At 34.3% G+C, this 18,432-nt stretch overlaps 1 protein-coding gene across 9 annotated transcripts in view; it reads left to right on the forward strand.

Moving 5' to 3' along the window:
* LOC106457574 (CUGBP Elav-like family member 4) overlaps nucleotides 1-18,432 on the forward strand; it is a 257,724-nt gene that overhangs the window by 73,838 nt on the left and 165,454 nt on the right. For 8 of the 9 annotated variants that reach the window (XM_022383570.1, XM_022383568.1, XM_022383567.1 and 5 more), the window contains exon 1: nucleotides 15,909-16,026. The exons of the other annotated variant lie outside the window; for it this stretch is intronic. In XM_022383570.1, coding sequence (XP_022239278.1) covers nucleotides 15,997-16,026 — 30 coding nt within the window. In that variant the 5' untranslated portion in view covers nucleotides 15,909-15,996. Of the gene's footprint in view, nucleotides 1-15,908; nucleotides 16,027-18,432 lie in introns of those variants that run through there. 9 annotated transcript variants of the gene reach the window in all.

The following is an 18,432-nucleotide window of genomic DNA, read 5'->3' on the forward strand; positions in this document are numbered from 1 at the left end:
GGCATTAATACCCAGATCGGTGTGATCTACCAAGTAACGTGTATGTTTATCAAATCATATAGACCATTTTTCCTTTTCCGGCAGAATGTTAAAATGTATAGGGCATTAATACCCAGATCGGTGTGATCTACCAAGTAACGTGTATGTTTATCAAATCATATAGACCATTTTTCCTTTTCCGGCAGAATGTTAAAATGAAAAAAGTTACCATCGGAAGTTGTAGCATTGCTGGCTTAAAAAACAATTGATCTTATTTTATTGAATTCAATGGAAATAAAGCCACAGAAAGAAAGCTAAACTCCTGTCGTTCTCTAAGCTATTCCCTTTACTGTATCTAAAACAACGAATAAAACTTGCTGTCAAAGAAAACTCACGAGTGTAAGTGGGATCGGTATATTGGTTTTACCGCCTGTAAAATGTCATGGGTGAGATACACAAGGGTTATAACATTATCTCTATTATACAAAAACTAAAAGTATAAAACTGTAGGAAAATTCTTGCTTTAATGATTCTAGCATATACCGAAGAAGATAATCTATGCATATATTCTTGCTCTAGTGATCTTCGCATATACTGAAGAAGATAATCTATGCATATATTCTTGCTCTAGTGATTCTAGCATATATTGAAGAAGACAATCTATGCATATATTCTTGCTCAAGTGATCCTATCATATACTGAAGAAGATAATCTAGGCATATATTCTTGCTCAAGTGATCCTATCATATACTGAAGAAGATAATCTATGCATGTATTATTGCTCTAGTGATCCTAGCATGTACTGAAGAAGATAATCTATGCATCTGGAAGGAGTGGGCATTGTGCTCCGTGAATATATTCCACTTATGTTTTTAAAGACACCCATGTACTTCGGGTAGTAAAAAAAAATTAAAAAGACGAATATCCAATAAATCAATGCTCTGATAGCAAGTAAATACACAATACTCAGCATCAACTACAGTTCTAATATTGTGGCTCTAGAGAAATGTCTCAAAAACAACAATTTCAAAGTTGTATATAAATATCTCAACACCACTAAGAACTTTCTACCCTGGAATATGTCTGCACCTCAAAATAAAGAACAGGGAGACTATATAGCCCCCTATCGGTCATGTGACCAAGTTTATGTGGGTGAAACGTGTAGAAATTTAGATGCAAGACTCGCAGAACATAAAACAAGTGTTCAAAATGGTCAAACAAAGATTGCTATTTTTGTTCACATGAGAAATCTTGATCATACAATTAACTGGAAATCAGCCAAAGAGATACATAAATCTAGAAATTATGTCAAAAGAAGAATTATTGAAAGTTCGTTACTTCAAGTATTATCAAACTTCAACATCTCAGAAGGTCACTATAAACCGAACCCCTTACTGACGTCATATGTCCTCAAAGGACTTGGAACGACCGTTATAAAATAAACTGTATGTGTTTCTCTCACAAAGAAAAGTTGGACTGAAGAGGACACGTGAAAGTATCGAAACTTGTTTCCATATCTACTTTTTGTTCCCACAATAGTGAATGTAAACTTTATTTTACTCAGTGCTTTATTTTGATAAAGAAGTGAACTGTACTCGTGAAACTGGAACAAAAAGACGTTGAAAAAAAAAACAATTGAATTTGAACGGTATACTTTCTCAGCAGGAAAATAAATCTTTTCAGTCGCAACTATATATTAAACTTCTCAAGTGTAAATATTGTTGATTATCAAACACTTTTATAAGATGTCTGACAGTCTTTCTTCATCTTTAGAAGAGTGACACTGGGCTACCGTCAATTTTACAGAGAAACTGGATAAATCTTTAAAAAGATAATGATTGTTTACATTCCAGTTCAGAACCTGGGACCGACTATCACTAATCACAGTCCTAGGTTTAGTTCAAACTTTTGTTAGGTTTGGAGTCAAACATTTCTAATTAACTTTTCTCAGTCCTAGGTTAAAATGAAACGTTCTTAAGTAACTTTTCTCAGTCATAGGTTAGGTTCCAACATTCCTAATTCACTTTGCTCAGTCCTAGGTTAGGTTCAAACATTTCTAATTCACTTTGTTCAGTCCTAAGTTAAAAACCGAACGTTCTTAATTAACTTTTCTCAGTATTAGTTTAGGTTCAAACATTTCTAATTCACTTTGTTCAGTCCTAAGTTAAAAACTGAACGTTCTTAATTAATTTTTCTCAGTATTAGTTTAGGTTCAAACATTTCAATTCGCTTTTTTTTATTTTTCAGTCATAGGTTAACTTCAATCATTCTTAATCCATTTTTCATAAGTGCTAAACGTTTACCAGGCTGATGACCAGCTTATTTTCATTCGAAGACTGAGAAGAGCGTAAACTTTAAACGAGACCAAAAGTTTTCTAATCATAAACACTCAAAACTAACAAGTTTTTTTTATCTGTATAATTTTTAAATATTAAATCATTCACAAAGTTTAACATTATCGAAGACATCGCTTTAGCATAAATTTATAAGTATATGAGCTGTTATTCGATGAGAAAGAACCTATTTTGCTAAATTATATTTCTAAGACATGTTCTCGTATAGTTAGCGTTTCGCTACAAACAGCGCTGTAACTTCTGAGCAAATATTTTTTATTGCATATAATTCTTTATGTAGGAGCCAAGTCATGAACAAACTATTCCATTGTTAGTTTCGTGAAGTGAACATTGTTGCTAGTTTCTTATTTTTTATTCTAAATTCAACTCGACGGTTAAATTGAATGGTTATATTAAATGTCTTTTTTTTTTAGTATCTCCCTAAGATTTACTTTTGTTAATCTTGACTATTTCTCTAGTTATTCCAGGAAATTCCAAAGCTTTAACAAAGTTCTACTTTATATTCCTCTAAGAATATGACACACGTTCTTTATAATCTATAGAAAAAAAAACAACAACAAACTTTGCTATCTTTTCCAACATCCAATCAAACTCCCATTGCGTGTACCCAACAAACTAACGGCCTGTAATCATAGTTCTGATAAAGTCTTTTTTTCTACTCCAGGGACGCTTAGGAAAAGTTGTCACAACCCTCTCGAGAAATCACAGAAGAACTGAAAACGTGATTAAACTACGTAGATCTAACAACCACCTGAACAGCACAAATTCGAAATGCTTTATACGCATGTATAAAATGTATCAAGTAATAATGAGAATCACTAGAAACCATATAAATGGTTATGCCTACGCTTGCAGTATGACATAATTATAATCAAAATTAAGACAAAGAGATTTTGTTTTCTTACTTAGGTGAACGCACATCGTGCGTACACGTGTGTTTAACGAAATGAATTCTGTGAATTAACCAAATACACAATGTTAATAAGAAGCAATAGATTTAGCGGTGAGCATTTTCAAAAATACCGTTTTTGTTATCTTATCAAGACTTTGCATAAACGGTACGTTGTAAAAGCAATCATAGCCCTACTAAACATAACTGACAAAGCGTTCTGTTGACATGACGAAATTGCTAGCTAATTTAAAACAAAACTGTTAGCTGGTTTCAAACATAAAACGGTAAATAGGTTTCAGCATAATGACCTCACCCACCGATAGTTTTACGCATACGTCGCATCAAGTCAGTTAATTTTTCTGACGCTACTCGCAAGAGGATACGAATTGCAAGAACACTAGTTGGAAATGATTTATTTAAAAGGGAAGAATTCGAGAAAATAATGACTCAATTGATCAGTTAATAAATTTATAAACACTCAAGTGTGTTTTGTGTAGATTGAATATGCTATATTTTTTAACATGCTACAAAAACAATATAAATCTTCTATATGAGTGATTGTAAATTTAAAAGTAAATTACATTTTATCGTAACAAAACTGAAAGGAAACCACTTATTTACACACTATACATAAAATAGTTTCTTTATTCGTTCCTTCTTTTAACAGGGAAAATATTTTCAAAAGTTATGAGTTAATAATACTTTTTCATGTACGATTTGTAAGTTGCCATTCGTCGTCTTAACTACTCTTACATGTGTGAGTTCAGTCAAATCAAAGAATCAAACTCTCGGAAACATTTACCGCTTCAAGTTTAGATTTATTGAACATTCACATTAACATGTGAAAAGCGTGGTTTTAGTAAAACGTGGTTTTAAATTAAAACATAATATACACATGAAACTAGGTTACTATAAAATGATATAATTTATTGTCTCTTTCCTAGAAGTTTTTCCAGGCCTAATCTTGTTGGTTTGTATGAAGATTGGATCAATACGCCTTTTAAATCTTGTTCTCCTTAATTAATTTTTGAGAAAAATTGAAAGATTATTGGTCGCAGGATTGTACCGAAAGTGGATAAACGTCTGTACTATACTTACGTTGTTCACACAGTTGAAATTAAACTTGCAATAAATAAATAAGTAACATTTATTGAGAAGAGGATTATATAAAGAAAAAAAAACGTTCAACTTTTTGAAATTGAATGACTGAACTTTGGGCAATTTATCATTTCGGTGGAATGTGAAGCACTCTTGACAATTCAGACGCTTTTTCTGTTTTTTGTTTTTTGCTTTACTCCCTTTCTTCAAAAATGATCAAAATATACAAGGCTACTCGACTTATCCTTATTATTTGAGATAAAACAAGACTTTCTATCAGATTTTGTTCGCCGGTGAGTCAGCGGTACATTTATGGACTTACAACGCGAAAATTCGGGGCTCGATTCCACGCGGTGGATACAGCAGATAGCCTAATATGGCTTTGCTAACAAACACAAATAAACTATCGGATTTCTTAAGGTGAAGAAATTGATCGGCCTCTTTCTGATCGTCTCAAAGTTGGGTTTGATCGTTTGGATAATTGTGCAAGAGCGAAAAATTCTAGAAAATTTTCGTTTGAACGCTTGAGTTATTTTTTAACGCAGATTTAACTCATTTTCCAATTACAAGTATTATTGATAATCTTACCCCCCTAGTGCTAATCATTATCTTGTTCTGATTTTTCGCGTGAAGCGACAAAAAGGGGATATCTACACATACCGTACATAATTTTGAAATGATAGACTAAATGGAAAGGCACCTAATCAACAACGCCCTCCACTCTGGGGCTACTCTTTTCTGACTCAATAGTTGGATTTGACTGTCACTCTTAAAGCGCACCTGTGGCCCCAAAGTTCGTTCAGATTGACAGTATAAACACGCTAACCACTAGGCCACGTCCTACCTAGCCTATTCTGACTTTTAATGTTATGTTTAAGACACCTTATAGAAAAACAGAAATGTTAAGGCAGGTCAAAATAGAACCAAGCTGTCATATTCAGTTTTAAAAACGCAACACAAGTTGTAGAAGCATGGGAAGAAGGAATTCGAAATTGTCTTTTGCCCAACTTGGTTATAACTCAAAAACCAGGTTCACCAAAACTTCATTGTTATTTTTTCGTTACATTATTCCTTATTTTGTTACAGTACATCTCTTAAAAAAACAAACAAACAAAAAGCTATGAATAGGCAATAGGCCTAACATGTGGGATAAAATAACTTAAAATGCAACTTTTTTTTCCCCCATTTTGAATTCAAAACCAAATGCGTTAAAATTTCTGGTACTTCGCCTGCTTTCGACATTTGGGCCATATTTTTTGAAAAACAACTACTGTTTGGGGATTAAATACTGTGATTTGGGCTCAGGTTACGGTACGATTTGGTCATTAACTACCATTTAGATGTGGTAGTTGGATGGAAGAAAGCATTCATGTGGACAGCACCTTGAAGATTAAGTTCGCAATCACTAAGTCTACCAGTAATGCTTTCACGGTCTTTAGTCACAAGTGTTGAGCAATGAGAAACATAAAATCTTTTTTCTCTTCTGATATTGTAATCAGTCATAGGCAGTATTGCACAGAAAACGGTTATTAGTTTGTTAGCAAATACAATAAGGTAAAAGAAAGAAAGTGTCGTGCTACCGCCTTTATTCTGACTAATCCCACTGTAAAACTTGTGAATGACAATAATAAAGTCAACAGTTTTATAGTCAGAGTAGGTAGATATACCGAGCCCCCCAGTAGCACAGCGGTATGTCTGCGGACTTAGAACGCTACAATTCGGGTTTCGATACCCGTGGTGAGCAGAGCATAGATAGCCCATTGTGTAGCTTTGTGTTTAACTTAAAAAAACAACAGATATACTGAAAAAAATTGCATATTAAGAGGGGAGTTAAATGTGCACACTTAGTTTTTGTTTGTTTGTAATTAAGCACAAAGCAGCACAATGGGCTATCTGTGCTCTGCCCACCACGGGTATCGAAACCCGGATTATAGCGTTGTAAGTCCGCAGACATAACGCTGTGCCACTGTGGGCCACTTAGTTTTAATTGTTTTGTTGTTTTTTTATAGTTTGGAAGTTCTGATTCAGTGTCATTTATGTCTGAATCTCACACAGAAGTGTACACCATTGAATGCTCAGAGCTTAATAGAAGGTCACTCGGTGGCTCAGCGGCATGTCTACAGACTTATAACACTAAAAACCGTATTTTGATACTCGTGGTGGGCACAGCACAGATAGCACATTGTGTAGCTTTCCAGTTAAGTACAAACAAACAAATACACAAACTTAATAGAAATAAATAAATATATATTATTGAAAATAGCAATACTTTTCGTTTGTTTGAAGTTAAGCACAAAGTTACACAATGGGCTATCTGTGCTCTGCCCACCACGGGTATCGAAACCCGGTTTCTAGCGTTGTAAGTCCGCATACATACCGCTGTGCCGCTAGGGGGCAATACTTTTCGTAAGTCTAGTAGTGTAACTTAAAATACATTTTAACTTGTATTTGTTATTTTGATATGCAAGTTTTTCTTTTCTGGTTTTTACCTTGAGCAGAAACTGATGATAAAAGCACGTGACGCATGAATTCTAGTTTAACTGGGAATTTCAAATACTCTTTGACAATTGGAATCAGAAAGTATACTTATTTATATGAATAGTGTTATCAACGTATTTTCTCGAAGTTCAAAACTTTTCCATATTACAGTGATTCAGAGGCCAGCAGAATAGTCTTACTTATTAATCCCCTAGTACTTTTAATAAAGCATTACTGTTTTGCAGGATTCACTTTCGTTTTTTGCTTCTTTCTTTTTTGCGAAAGTGGATTGAATAAATAGCTTAAGCCCTTAGGCTATGTTTCTCTTCCCCTAAATGGTGAAAAATGCTCCAATTAATATTATTCTTTAATATTAAGGGTTTGTTTGTTTTATGAATTTCGCGCAAAGCTACACGAGGGCTATCTGCGCTAACCGTCCCTAATTTATAGCGCTGTCCCTAATTTGGCAGTGTAAGACTAGAGGGAAGGCAGCTAGTCATCACAATCCACCGCCAACTCTTGGGATACTCTTTTTTACCAACGAATAGTGGGATTGACCGTCACATAATAACGCCCCCACGGTTGAAAGGGCGAGCATGTTTGGTGGGACGGGGAATCGAACCCGCGACCCTCAGATTTGGAGTAGAGCGTCCTAACCACCTGGCCATGCCGGGCCTAGTAATATTAAGGGAATCATTTAGGCTTTCCATCTTTTGAAGCTCTTACTAGTTATTAATAGTTGAGAACTTACTACTAGAAGAAATAATTATTACATCCTACATTGATTGAACTAAATTTATCTTTTAGTATACGTTTATTTTGTTAAATCTTATACGTTAATGAAAGGCATTACATTATTTACTCTTCTGATCGAAAATAATCCCACGCTGGAAATAACATATACAGGACCTGGTTGCGATTACTAAACAATAAATATCCACTGTTCTTTGTCTCTACTTTTTTGTATCATCTTCCACTAGATTTTTAGGACCGATTATTTTTGCCCATGCACACTATAAAGGCCAAAGAAGTATTTTCACGTTTACGAATCTTGAGTGTAAGATTTTAGGCAACCTAGATGTCGCTTGTTTTCTTTTTGCCAGAGGCAATTTTAATCTCGCTGCCTGTTACAAAATCAGCCAAAGTTTGGTTTCGTTCCTTAGGGGATGAGTTTGCAACATTTCTTATGGCTGTGCTAGTTCTAAAGCCTTTGCTAAGCAATTCTTTTTACCCTCTGAAAGTCGGTAGTTTCTGTTATCAGTGTTGCGAACACGTCAAATAGCAATCAACAGTGCACTGTATCATCGTGAAGAACTTACACTTTGCTGAAATCATTATTGAGTGGGTAAACACTTATTTCAAGAGCGTTAGATTTTCTGATTTAACGCTTTATTGTTTTCTGAAATCAAAGGCCGCAAATGCAACAGAATGTTTCTGAAAAAAAAAATCACTAAATTGTTTACCGAGCACTTTGCTTTTTGTTTTTGTGCAACTTAGTGAATCAAAATTTGGTAGAAACCGCTATTAGAAGAAGTATTGTATTTACATGTACCGAAAATGTAAACAATGGCGTTGCTAACCTTGCTAACGTAGGTTCTAAACTCATAATTTTGGTGTAATACAGGATGACTTAAAAAGGAGTGGTCTCCATGTCTCGTCAGTGCTTTGCCAGGACATTGATTTAAAAAAAGGTGAAAAATGAAGAAAAGATAAATAGCATACTGTTTTAGACCAATTAAAGTTTGGACTACCGTGTATAGTAATCTTTATTACATCTTTTTCACTGATATAATTACAGTTATCATAAATTAAAGCAATATTTAAAGAACAATTTGTTACATATAAAATTATGGGACTTTTTATCCTTAACTCCTTTTGTTTTCCTCTGATCGGTACATGTAGAATGGAAATAATTATTTGATAAATCCATTCAAACAATTTTCCTATATTTTAAGTTATAAATCAGAGATTCATATAATGCTAATTCGTCGTATAAGGAAAGCTTTTGATGTCGTGTGTTTATTTGTAAATTGTCCTCCAGTGGGACAGTGGCAAGTTAACGGACTTACAAAGCTAAAACCTGAGGTTCAATTCTACTCTATGGATACAGCATATAACCTTAATGTAGCTTTTCTCTGAAAAACTAATATTTCCCTTATTTTTCGTACGATAACTAATTATGGGACATGTTATGTGTATTACCTCTAGAAATCTAAATATGAAGTGTGTTCAGAAATTATTTAAGTGACTTCAAAAGTGTTTGAAAACATATGGGGCTGTGTGATGATTTTTTTATATTGTTGTAATTAGAATGTTCAATCTGAACGGTATCTGATGTGCACGTGAGCTAAATGATCAAATCAGTAACCCCTGGGTTTCAACTATACCAGGCTTTAATTTTTAACTTATAACCATAGGAAAAACATCCATCAGCGTCCGCTCTTTAAATCAAATAGTGGAAATGACAGTGCAGAGCGTTCGGAAGCATAACGTCTCGAACTCTGGACCCTTCGATCTGCAACTCGACACATTAACCATTAGGCTACATTTAGCTCTTCTACTTGTAACTGCATAATCAAAAAGTATACACCCACACACACATATATATACATTAAAATGTCTCATGCTCGCATACGGTGTAGCCCTTGTTGATATATCTTCTATTGTGCATGATATCTCCTGTTATGCACGTTGCAGTATTGTTGGTTTTATGACACATATTTTGAGGTCGTCGATTCAAAGGTGCATATTTCGTTATAGTGACTGAATTTAACGAACCCCCTTAAAAACGGAATTCTATTGATATTAAGTATTGTAAATTAGTATACCATGGGATAAGGTTCTTACGATTTCAACATGACTAAACATTTCTTCCCAAAATTTACAAATCCATAGGGTAAACGTGTGGTAGAAAAGGCATCGTCTCTCAAAATACGTGCGTCAGAAAGGGCTCATCCTTTACGTGCTTTTCAAAGTAAGTCGCGTGATCACTGTTATACCTTTGCAAATATCACCGAATGACCTTTTCTCTGTCTTATAACATTTTTTAAAACTCATATCATTATTTGATGATTTATCCGACAGCACTGTGTGGTATCATGACGTTTACAAACTGAGCTCCTAGCCCGAAATGAAAAAAAAAATCAAACGCATCGTCACGATACGAATAAAAATATGTTAATAAATATTTTATGTTATTGATTTCTTACTTAATGTTTGCTAATTGGGAATGTCCAATAAAATATTTTAAGTGTATCAAAAAGAGTGAGCACGTGTATCAACATTCTTGATGTTAGCTACAGATTGTCACTTAGAAAGCATTTAACCTATATAAAAGCCAGTGTGTGTGTCACGTCACGTCATGCTCGATTTATTTTGATCTCTCGAAATAGGAGTCATTAAAGCCAAAATGCATTTATCTAGATAGAATAGTTCGATTACTGTCTGCCCATTTCGATTTTAGTGACGAGAGTGAAAAGGGGTCGTGGGGGGGATGCCGTGAAACCGTATAGGTGTAGTGAGTGTTAGTATAATAAGCCTAAAGTAAAGACGTAGTGTGGGATCACCTATCCTAGAGCCAAGTACATAAAATTTATCACAAAAGTAAAGATATCGATTCAATTAAACTTAAATAGTTTCTGAATTAAGCTATTTTCAGTTATATCAACAATGTTTTTAATGAAAAACAAACCTATTTAATGAACGGAGACTCGAAATTAAGAATTCAACAAATATTTCCCAGTTTTGTTGTCTATACATTTCATTTTGTACTTTCAGTACACAAACTAACAACAATATTAGGTTAAAGTTTTGTTGCTAAGTGACTTGACACAAAAGCCATCGTTGGAACGTAGTGTTACCAAAAACGCACTGGCTTTTCTGTATAGTAGAAGTTGTTAATCTAACTGATCTTTTCGAATAATTATTCTACGAATACGCCACGAATTCATTTCATGAATGATCTTAATTTTGATTGGATCACAAAGGCATTTACCGACGTTTGACCTCCTTGACTGTATTTTTCTTCCTCTTTGTTGGTCAAGCTTGATTTCGCAAAATATATTTATTTCAATTAGCTATTAGTTAGGGTATACTATGGGGTGGGGGTGCTAGACTTGCTCCGTCATATTTGACGGACTATACGGTAGTGTTATTCTGTTATTTAGTATGTTATGTGTCACTGGAGGATAGTAGGTTATGTGTTCTCACAAACTAAGTTATTGGTTGCCTATAATTAAGGTTCCAGTGACAATAAAACTAGAAAAGAGATTGCTAATTAGATAAAAACAACAAGTAATTCCTTGACGTTGCATATCATGATCTTTCTATAAAACCATAGATTTGGCAAAAAGAAAATTCAGTTCAGCAATTTTGGAGAAAACGAGCAATTCGAAATGTTCATCAAGCATCAACGTATTAGATATTTCCTTGAAGAATGTGTGAATATTTTAATACATAGTGTTTGTCTTAGAATACGGAGAAACATGATATTGATTGAAGATGCTCTACTTTTTCTACTATGCATTTCATGGGGCTGATAAATTGGAGGCAGTAACTATAAGTTTTGATTATCATTGTTAAGTATACCGAAAATCCACGTCTTGTGAATGATTGTATTTCCTGAGAGGGAAGATAGTTCAAATAAATCTGTTCTCTTTGTTCCATGAAAGGCGTTTCTGTCTTGTACTTTCCAGAGTGAAAAAACATGAAAAAATATACGATGTTTTATTTACTTTTACTGAAAAGTTTCAGGAATGTAAAGACCAAAAGGATGATAATCTTAAAATCGAATTATGTTAAGAAAATCTCTTCAGAAGACTCTCTGAATATTATGAATTCAGGGCTATTGCAAATAATTCATCCTGAAAAGTAGCTCCCGGTTTGTTTATATTAATCATATTCCATTGTAGCTCATCTGACAGTTAAGGAAATGTCCAAACCTATTTGGTGGAGTTTAATTTATGTGTTCACGTGGACCTTTTCTGTACAAATTCTTAAGAGATTTGAGTTGTAAGACTCGTTTTAATAGTCAGATATTCCTCTTTGAAACTAATAACACCCTTACTACATCGATACACATTTCAGTAAATTTGAGCTTGAAGAATATTGCTCCCAAGGGTGCCAGCACGTTTGGTCGTAACTTACGTTGAAACGGACATATACATGATGTACATTACGATCATAATTAAAAAGTACCCTTAGAGATTGGAGCATAAAACTAATAAATTACATCCTGATCAGAAAAATAATGTAAAGAGATCATGCAAATATTTTTCTAAGTCCTGTAAGAGTTAAGTATATCGTAATATATTTGTTTTCGTTTTCGTAACATAGTTTTTATCCAAACACAACAAGTGTTGAAAATTATAGGACAAAAATATACCATCTTAAAAAGGTGTTTAAACGATACAGAGACAAAAGTGTAAAAGTTACAGGAATGGTTCCATAACGCGTCTTAAATATTACACATTTATTTCACGAAATACAATACATAGCTCATATAATACACAGCTCATCAGTGTGGAGTGACTAAATTTAATGTAAAAAATATTGAATCTATAAAAGTTTTAAACTTAGTTTTATCGTCTCGTGCTCTCATTACGTGATGTGCCCGTACTATGTCGGTTTCCATTTATTATCCTTTAACGAGATGTGACAATAATTACAGTAATTAATCATTTCTAAACTAATATATACACATGTTATTATTCGCTTAGTGACTAATTATCTTTGTGTTTCTCATGAGTTTCATGCCACCGATAATGTTTCTTTGATAATGTTTCTATATTATCAAGATTAGGTGGCACAACACTGTAAAAGGGACTAGAAAGAATTAAATGTAGAACAAGCCGAACGTCGTTTCCACCATTACTGATAAACTAGGATAACACAAATTACGATGCTCTTATTCAAACTTTGTTTGTTCACCACACTGACACGAAGTTTCTGTTTGTTTACGTTATTCAACGAATTTGGTATCTGAAAATATCTAACACTAGATATAAATGTCAATAACTATCTCCTATCAGAAATACACAAAGACGTGAAATTTTCATTTTCGTGCAAACTAACAATTTTGTGTTTATCAGTGAGCAATAACTTTAAAATATACACCACAGGAATAAAGAAAGGCAGAACGACAAGTAGAATAAATAGAACAAATAAGAGACAAAAGTTTTCAAATATATATATATGAGAATAAATTAGCAATAGTTCTCCTCCAAGTCATGATACATTTTCTGCGCATTCTGTAAGGTCAGGGTGCTGTATTTATAAGTAAGGTTACGTTACTCTGAAAGTACCTAAATTACGTGCACAAAGCACAGAGTCATTTTATACTTTGGGATTTCTTGGTGCAATTTTTGTACCAGTATTTATACTGATCACGCTGAAACATTGTTTACAGTTTTTTTAGTTTATATCGGCACGAAAGGGTCCATCTCTTCATGAAACTTTCCCAATATATGTCTGCATGTACAATATAAATATACACATATATATATATAGCAAGTCGTCTACACACTGAAAAAAAATGAATTGGTTCGACCCGGCATGGCCAGGTGGTTAAGGCGCTCGACTCGCAATCTGCGGATCGCGGGTTCGAATTCCCATCACACCAAACATGCTCGCCCTTTCAGCCGTTAGGGCGTTATAAAGTGACTGTCGTAAAAGAGTAGCCCAAGAGTTATCCTTCCCTCTAGTTTTACACTGCTAAATTAGGAACGGCTAGCGCAGATATCCCTCGTGTAGCTTTGCGCGAAATTTATAACAAACAAGCAAACCTAGTGGTTCAGCGGTAAGTCAGTTTATAATAGTTTATTGTGTAGCTTTAGATTTGAAAACTAACAAAGTTGAACACATACAATATTTTTTAAGCTTTAAATAGTTCTATCGAATTTGTCGACCAATCACGCATATATATATATAAACGATAAATTGGGGTATGCAAACATGTTAGGCTAAACTATTTTGTATACGCAAATCAGCGATAAAAATAGCTGATATAAAGTCTCGGTGGAGAGGCACGTGTTGGAAGTGATAACCATAGCTGATATAAAGTTGAGGTGGAGAGGCACGGGTTAGAAGTGATTAAAATAGCTGATATAAAGTCTCGGTGGAGAGGCACGTGTTGGAAGTGATAACCATTGCTGATATAAAGTCTCGGTGGAGAGGCACGTGTTGGAAGTGATAACCATAGCTGATATAAAGTTGAGGTGGAGAGGCACGTGTTAGAAGTGATAACCATAGCTGATATAAAGTTGAGGTGGAGAGGCACGTGTTAAAAGTGCATTTTGAATTTATCTGATGTGCATGAAAAATTTAACGCTCTAGGAAGGATAAGTAACAGCCTTTTTCGAAGCAAAATATTATTACATTCAGATCATAAAGTTGTGTTGAGATCGTGAATTTCCAAGAAGAGGATATCCCTTGGCCTTAACATCAGCAAGTCGTACTCCTGCAGTGGTCAGCAAAATGGGGCGTCTTGTAACCGATGATAATCCACGAACACAAAGGTCAGATATAAAACCAGCCAAGTATCCAAGACAACAGTACGCAGCATATTCGAAAATAATCTCCGCCTGGAAACGAGGAAAACACGGTATGAGTGGACCCAAAAAAGGCTTCTAGTCATACCTCCCGTTCAATCGTCACATACCTCAAGCATCTGGAGAATAAGTCAGGTATTCATGCTATTCCATACGAAGACATACCTGTCAAGTCGCCTATAGATTTCTGCGTGATGAGAATTTGATACAGTCTTCTTAACCAAGATTGATTATGTAAAGTGGTGTGCTTTGGACATGACTGCTTTTCAACGGAGCCTTTTGTAAAGGAAACTGCGAACTATGATGCAGGGCTATAGTCACGGTACACGGTCTTGAGATAGAGCATGAATGGACTTGGCCACTTGAACTGTAACGACGTGGTGAGGTTCCAAAATTGTTACAGCCCGGCATGACCAGGTGGTTAGGGCACTCGACTCTCAATCTGCGGGTCGCGGGTTCAAATCACCATACCACCAAAAATGCTCGCCTTTTCAGCCGTGTGGGCGTTGCAATGTTACGACCAATCCCACTGTTCGTTGGTAAAAGAGTAGCCCAAGAGTTGGCGGTGGGTGGTGATGACTAACTGCCTTCCCTCTAGTCTTTCACTGCTAAATTAAGGACGGCTAGCGCATATATCCCTCGTGTAGCTTTGCGCGAAATTCATAACAACCAACGAAAATTGTTTTAATGAAACATTTTCAACCTTCTGTAGACATATCCAGAAACATACAAAATGTATATTCATATATTTCTATTACCTTTTACTGCTAGGCCTTATATTAACTAACTGTCCGAAGATTTCGCCTTTATTTCTACAACGTACCAGTGATCACCATAAGTTGATTGACATGTTAAAAAAGCATATCCAAAATCGAAAAAAGTAAATTCTAATAAACTTCCCAGCTCCCTTCCTTTTCAGAATAAGTAAACTCCATTTCGTACACGTTCTACTTTCTGTACAAATCGGTAAGGGATTACGGAGATATTTATGTTAATATAGAAAACACTACTAAACGAATTTCATAACAAGTTTGTGCTAGTATGCTCCGGTCCAAGTACAATTGATTTATGCATTTGCTGGATAAATCCTCCATGTTGCTGCTAAAGAAAAGTGGCTGATATACGACTATATACATACGTCTGTCTGCAAACAAGTAGCAGGTGTTATTATCTAAAAGATATTAGAATTGAGGCATTTTTCCAAATAACTTCTGTTGATGGATTATTTGTAGGCTAAATCGATTAATGTATCTTAAACTTTGTAATAGCTTCGCTAGAAAAAGTATGGTTATTATTGAACGTTGTATTTTTAACTTAATGTTTTATGTAAAAAAAAAAATGTGTAAAACCCTCTTTGGGTTCCTGGGCCAGGCGATTTCCGCAGTGGGATTTTACATTTTCTGTTCAACACACCTCTTAAAACTTTGACATTCATCATCTGTGTATTTGAAACATCTGAGATGACTATTAATTCACAAAGATTCTGTTGTCATGGAAACGATCGTCACGTGACCTGCGCGGGTGCTATGAGAAACCTTGTTGTTGATGCGTAAGGGCAGTTGGATAACGCGGCTGTCAGAAGCGGGTTCCTTGTTGCAGCACGGCTGCCGCTACATCTGTTGACATCTCGTGTAACATTGCTAGAAGGATGGCCCTCGTTTTGCCTGCAAAGCCTTGTGTAAGTTTGTTTGCTTTAGTTTGTTTACACGTTGCGAATACAATGTTGTTACCTACCTATTAGGATTTAAGTTGTTTTGATTTTGTTTCTCTTAAAAGGTAGCTTGTGCTGAAAGTCCTTGTTAAACTCAATGAATTGTGACGTCATGGAGTCACTATTTCATTAATCAGTTAAAATGGTTTAAATCGTTTCGTTGAGTAATATGTGTACACATACAGAGATAGTGATACATTTTCTGATTAAACTCAAGGAGTGTGACGTCATGGAGTCACTATTTCATTAATCAGTTAAAATGGTTTAAATCGCTTCGTTTAGTAATATGTGTACACATACAAAAATGGTGATACATTTTCTGGTAAAACTCAAGGAGTTGTGACGTTAAGTAGTATGCCTACATATACAAAGCTTCGTATATTTAAGTTAAATAATTTTCTAAAGAAAGGTTTAGCCTACTAGAGTACTGCTATTCAATATCTGCTGGACTTTAGAACACTCACTCGTGTGTGTAATAAGCAGCCAAAGTTGGCTCGCTTTCAACAGATCAAGAATAAAGGAATACTTGAAGTCTTAAAAAGCATACTTGTTTTAGCTCTTGCACAGAGACTTTGCTAATTATATATATATATAACTCAGCACCCGCAATTTCCTTAAACTTCTAAGGACTTCAGGACAACCAATCAACGTAAAGGGCTTCTTTTCTTCATTTGCTATGGACAACACATTTTGGACATTTTATAGACTCCTTTTTTATTTATTTACATGATTTAATTAAGGAAAGAGATAAATCTACTGTTACAGCAAATTTCGTGTTTTTTATCTGGTTTTTATAATTCATTTTTATTATATTATTTACGCAAATATATATACGAATATACTTCATTGTTAATAAAACATTTTTATGTACCCTTTAACATACTATAAGTGATAAGATCTCTCAAGAAAGGGTAGGTATTTATTATATCTTATGGTAATTATCACCTGATATTGGTTCTAGCGAACGCTAGAAAAGAATCCAAGAACATAGCTCTATGACGTCACTCTGTTCATACTGCCACCTACCACCCTGTTCTTATACATATGCGGGACCGATCCTGAAATATATTTTTTCATAATTAGGTAATGTTAGTACCTAGAAAATACCTTATTTTATGGTTTCACAAAACAAAACTGAAATAATTTTCAAAAATCTGATAATGAATCGTATTTCGAATTTGAAAATAAAAAGGCATGTTTGTAATACGGTCCTGAGGGCTTGCTTAGTGTTGACGCTGACATGTTATAAAATGACCTCTTTTCAGTTAGGTTATTATCCAAAATTAGATAATTCAGGTTTTCAATAAATAAACTATGACTAAAGAAAAACCGGTAGCTAAATCTTTTTTATTAAATTCTATTTTCTGGCTTTGCTCTTCATTTTTTTTCATTATGTAATCGCTTCGGAAGGTGAGGGTAGACTTTGATCAATGATTCATATAGAGTAAAGAATCATGGTAAAATTGTGAACTGGCATTGAAAAATGTGGAACTTGTATTATTGAAAAACTTTGGACGAAATATTGTAGCGTGTTGATTGTTCTAGTCGAGAAACACTAAAAGAATAGTTACTTATAATGAAATGTAAATGTTTTTTCCCTGTTTATTTCAGTGTATTTGTAGAAATGTATAGATAATCATTTTATGGAGGTATGAAGGCGCAGTATGTTATATGTATATAACTGTTTATGACAAGAATATATTTAGTTATTTTTATTCTATATTTTAGCTTGTGACAAGTCGAAAAATAGAACAAAATATGTGAGCTTTTTTACAACCAAACTCTTTTTTGTGACATTTTCTTGATCATGTAATATATAAGACTTTGTTAAAACCATTCTATTCTGTAAACCTCAATGCTCTATAATACGACCTTAGACCACAAAGCTTTCACATAAGTAAATATTTATGATAATTTAAAGTCACGCGATATGTAGAGTAATTTTTATTCTGTTGAGAACAACATTCATATATCTTGCAAATGGCTTGACTGAGTAAAGTATACAGAAATATGAGGCTAAGAATAAAGCTTATGGTGATAATACTCAGGATAATATATATGTATATCATTTGTTGACAATTGGCAATCAAGGATGATAATACTCGGGTAGGATATATATATATATAAATATAATAGTACTGTCTGTTGTACGTTCATGTTGTACGCAGGGTGTGGATGAATCTTCACCAAAGTTGCTATGGAGGTTCATTAGGTCCGTGGGGAGATATATAAAAATTTTCAGTTTTGCATTTTGTGGTTTGCGGTTTTTATGGGCGCTTTTTTTTACAATTACATATAAGGGAAGCAACTTTCATGTCCTAAAATGACCTTTCTTTAATCATGAATTTACATAACTTCCGTCCAGGGGACGGG

This window comes from Limulus polyphemus, unplaced genomic scaffold, assembly GCF_000517525.1.
Source record: "Limulus polyphemus unplaced genomic scaffold, Limulus_polyphemus-2.1.2 Scaffold347, whole genome shotgun sequence".
NCBI classification, from domain to species: domain Eukaryota; kingdom Metazoa; phylum Arthropoda; class Merostomata; order Xiphosura; family Limulidae; genus Limulus; species Limulus polyphemus.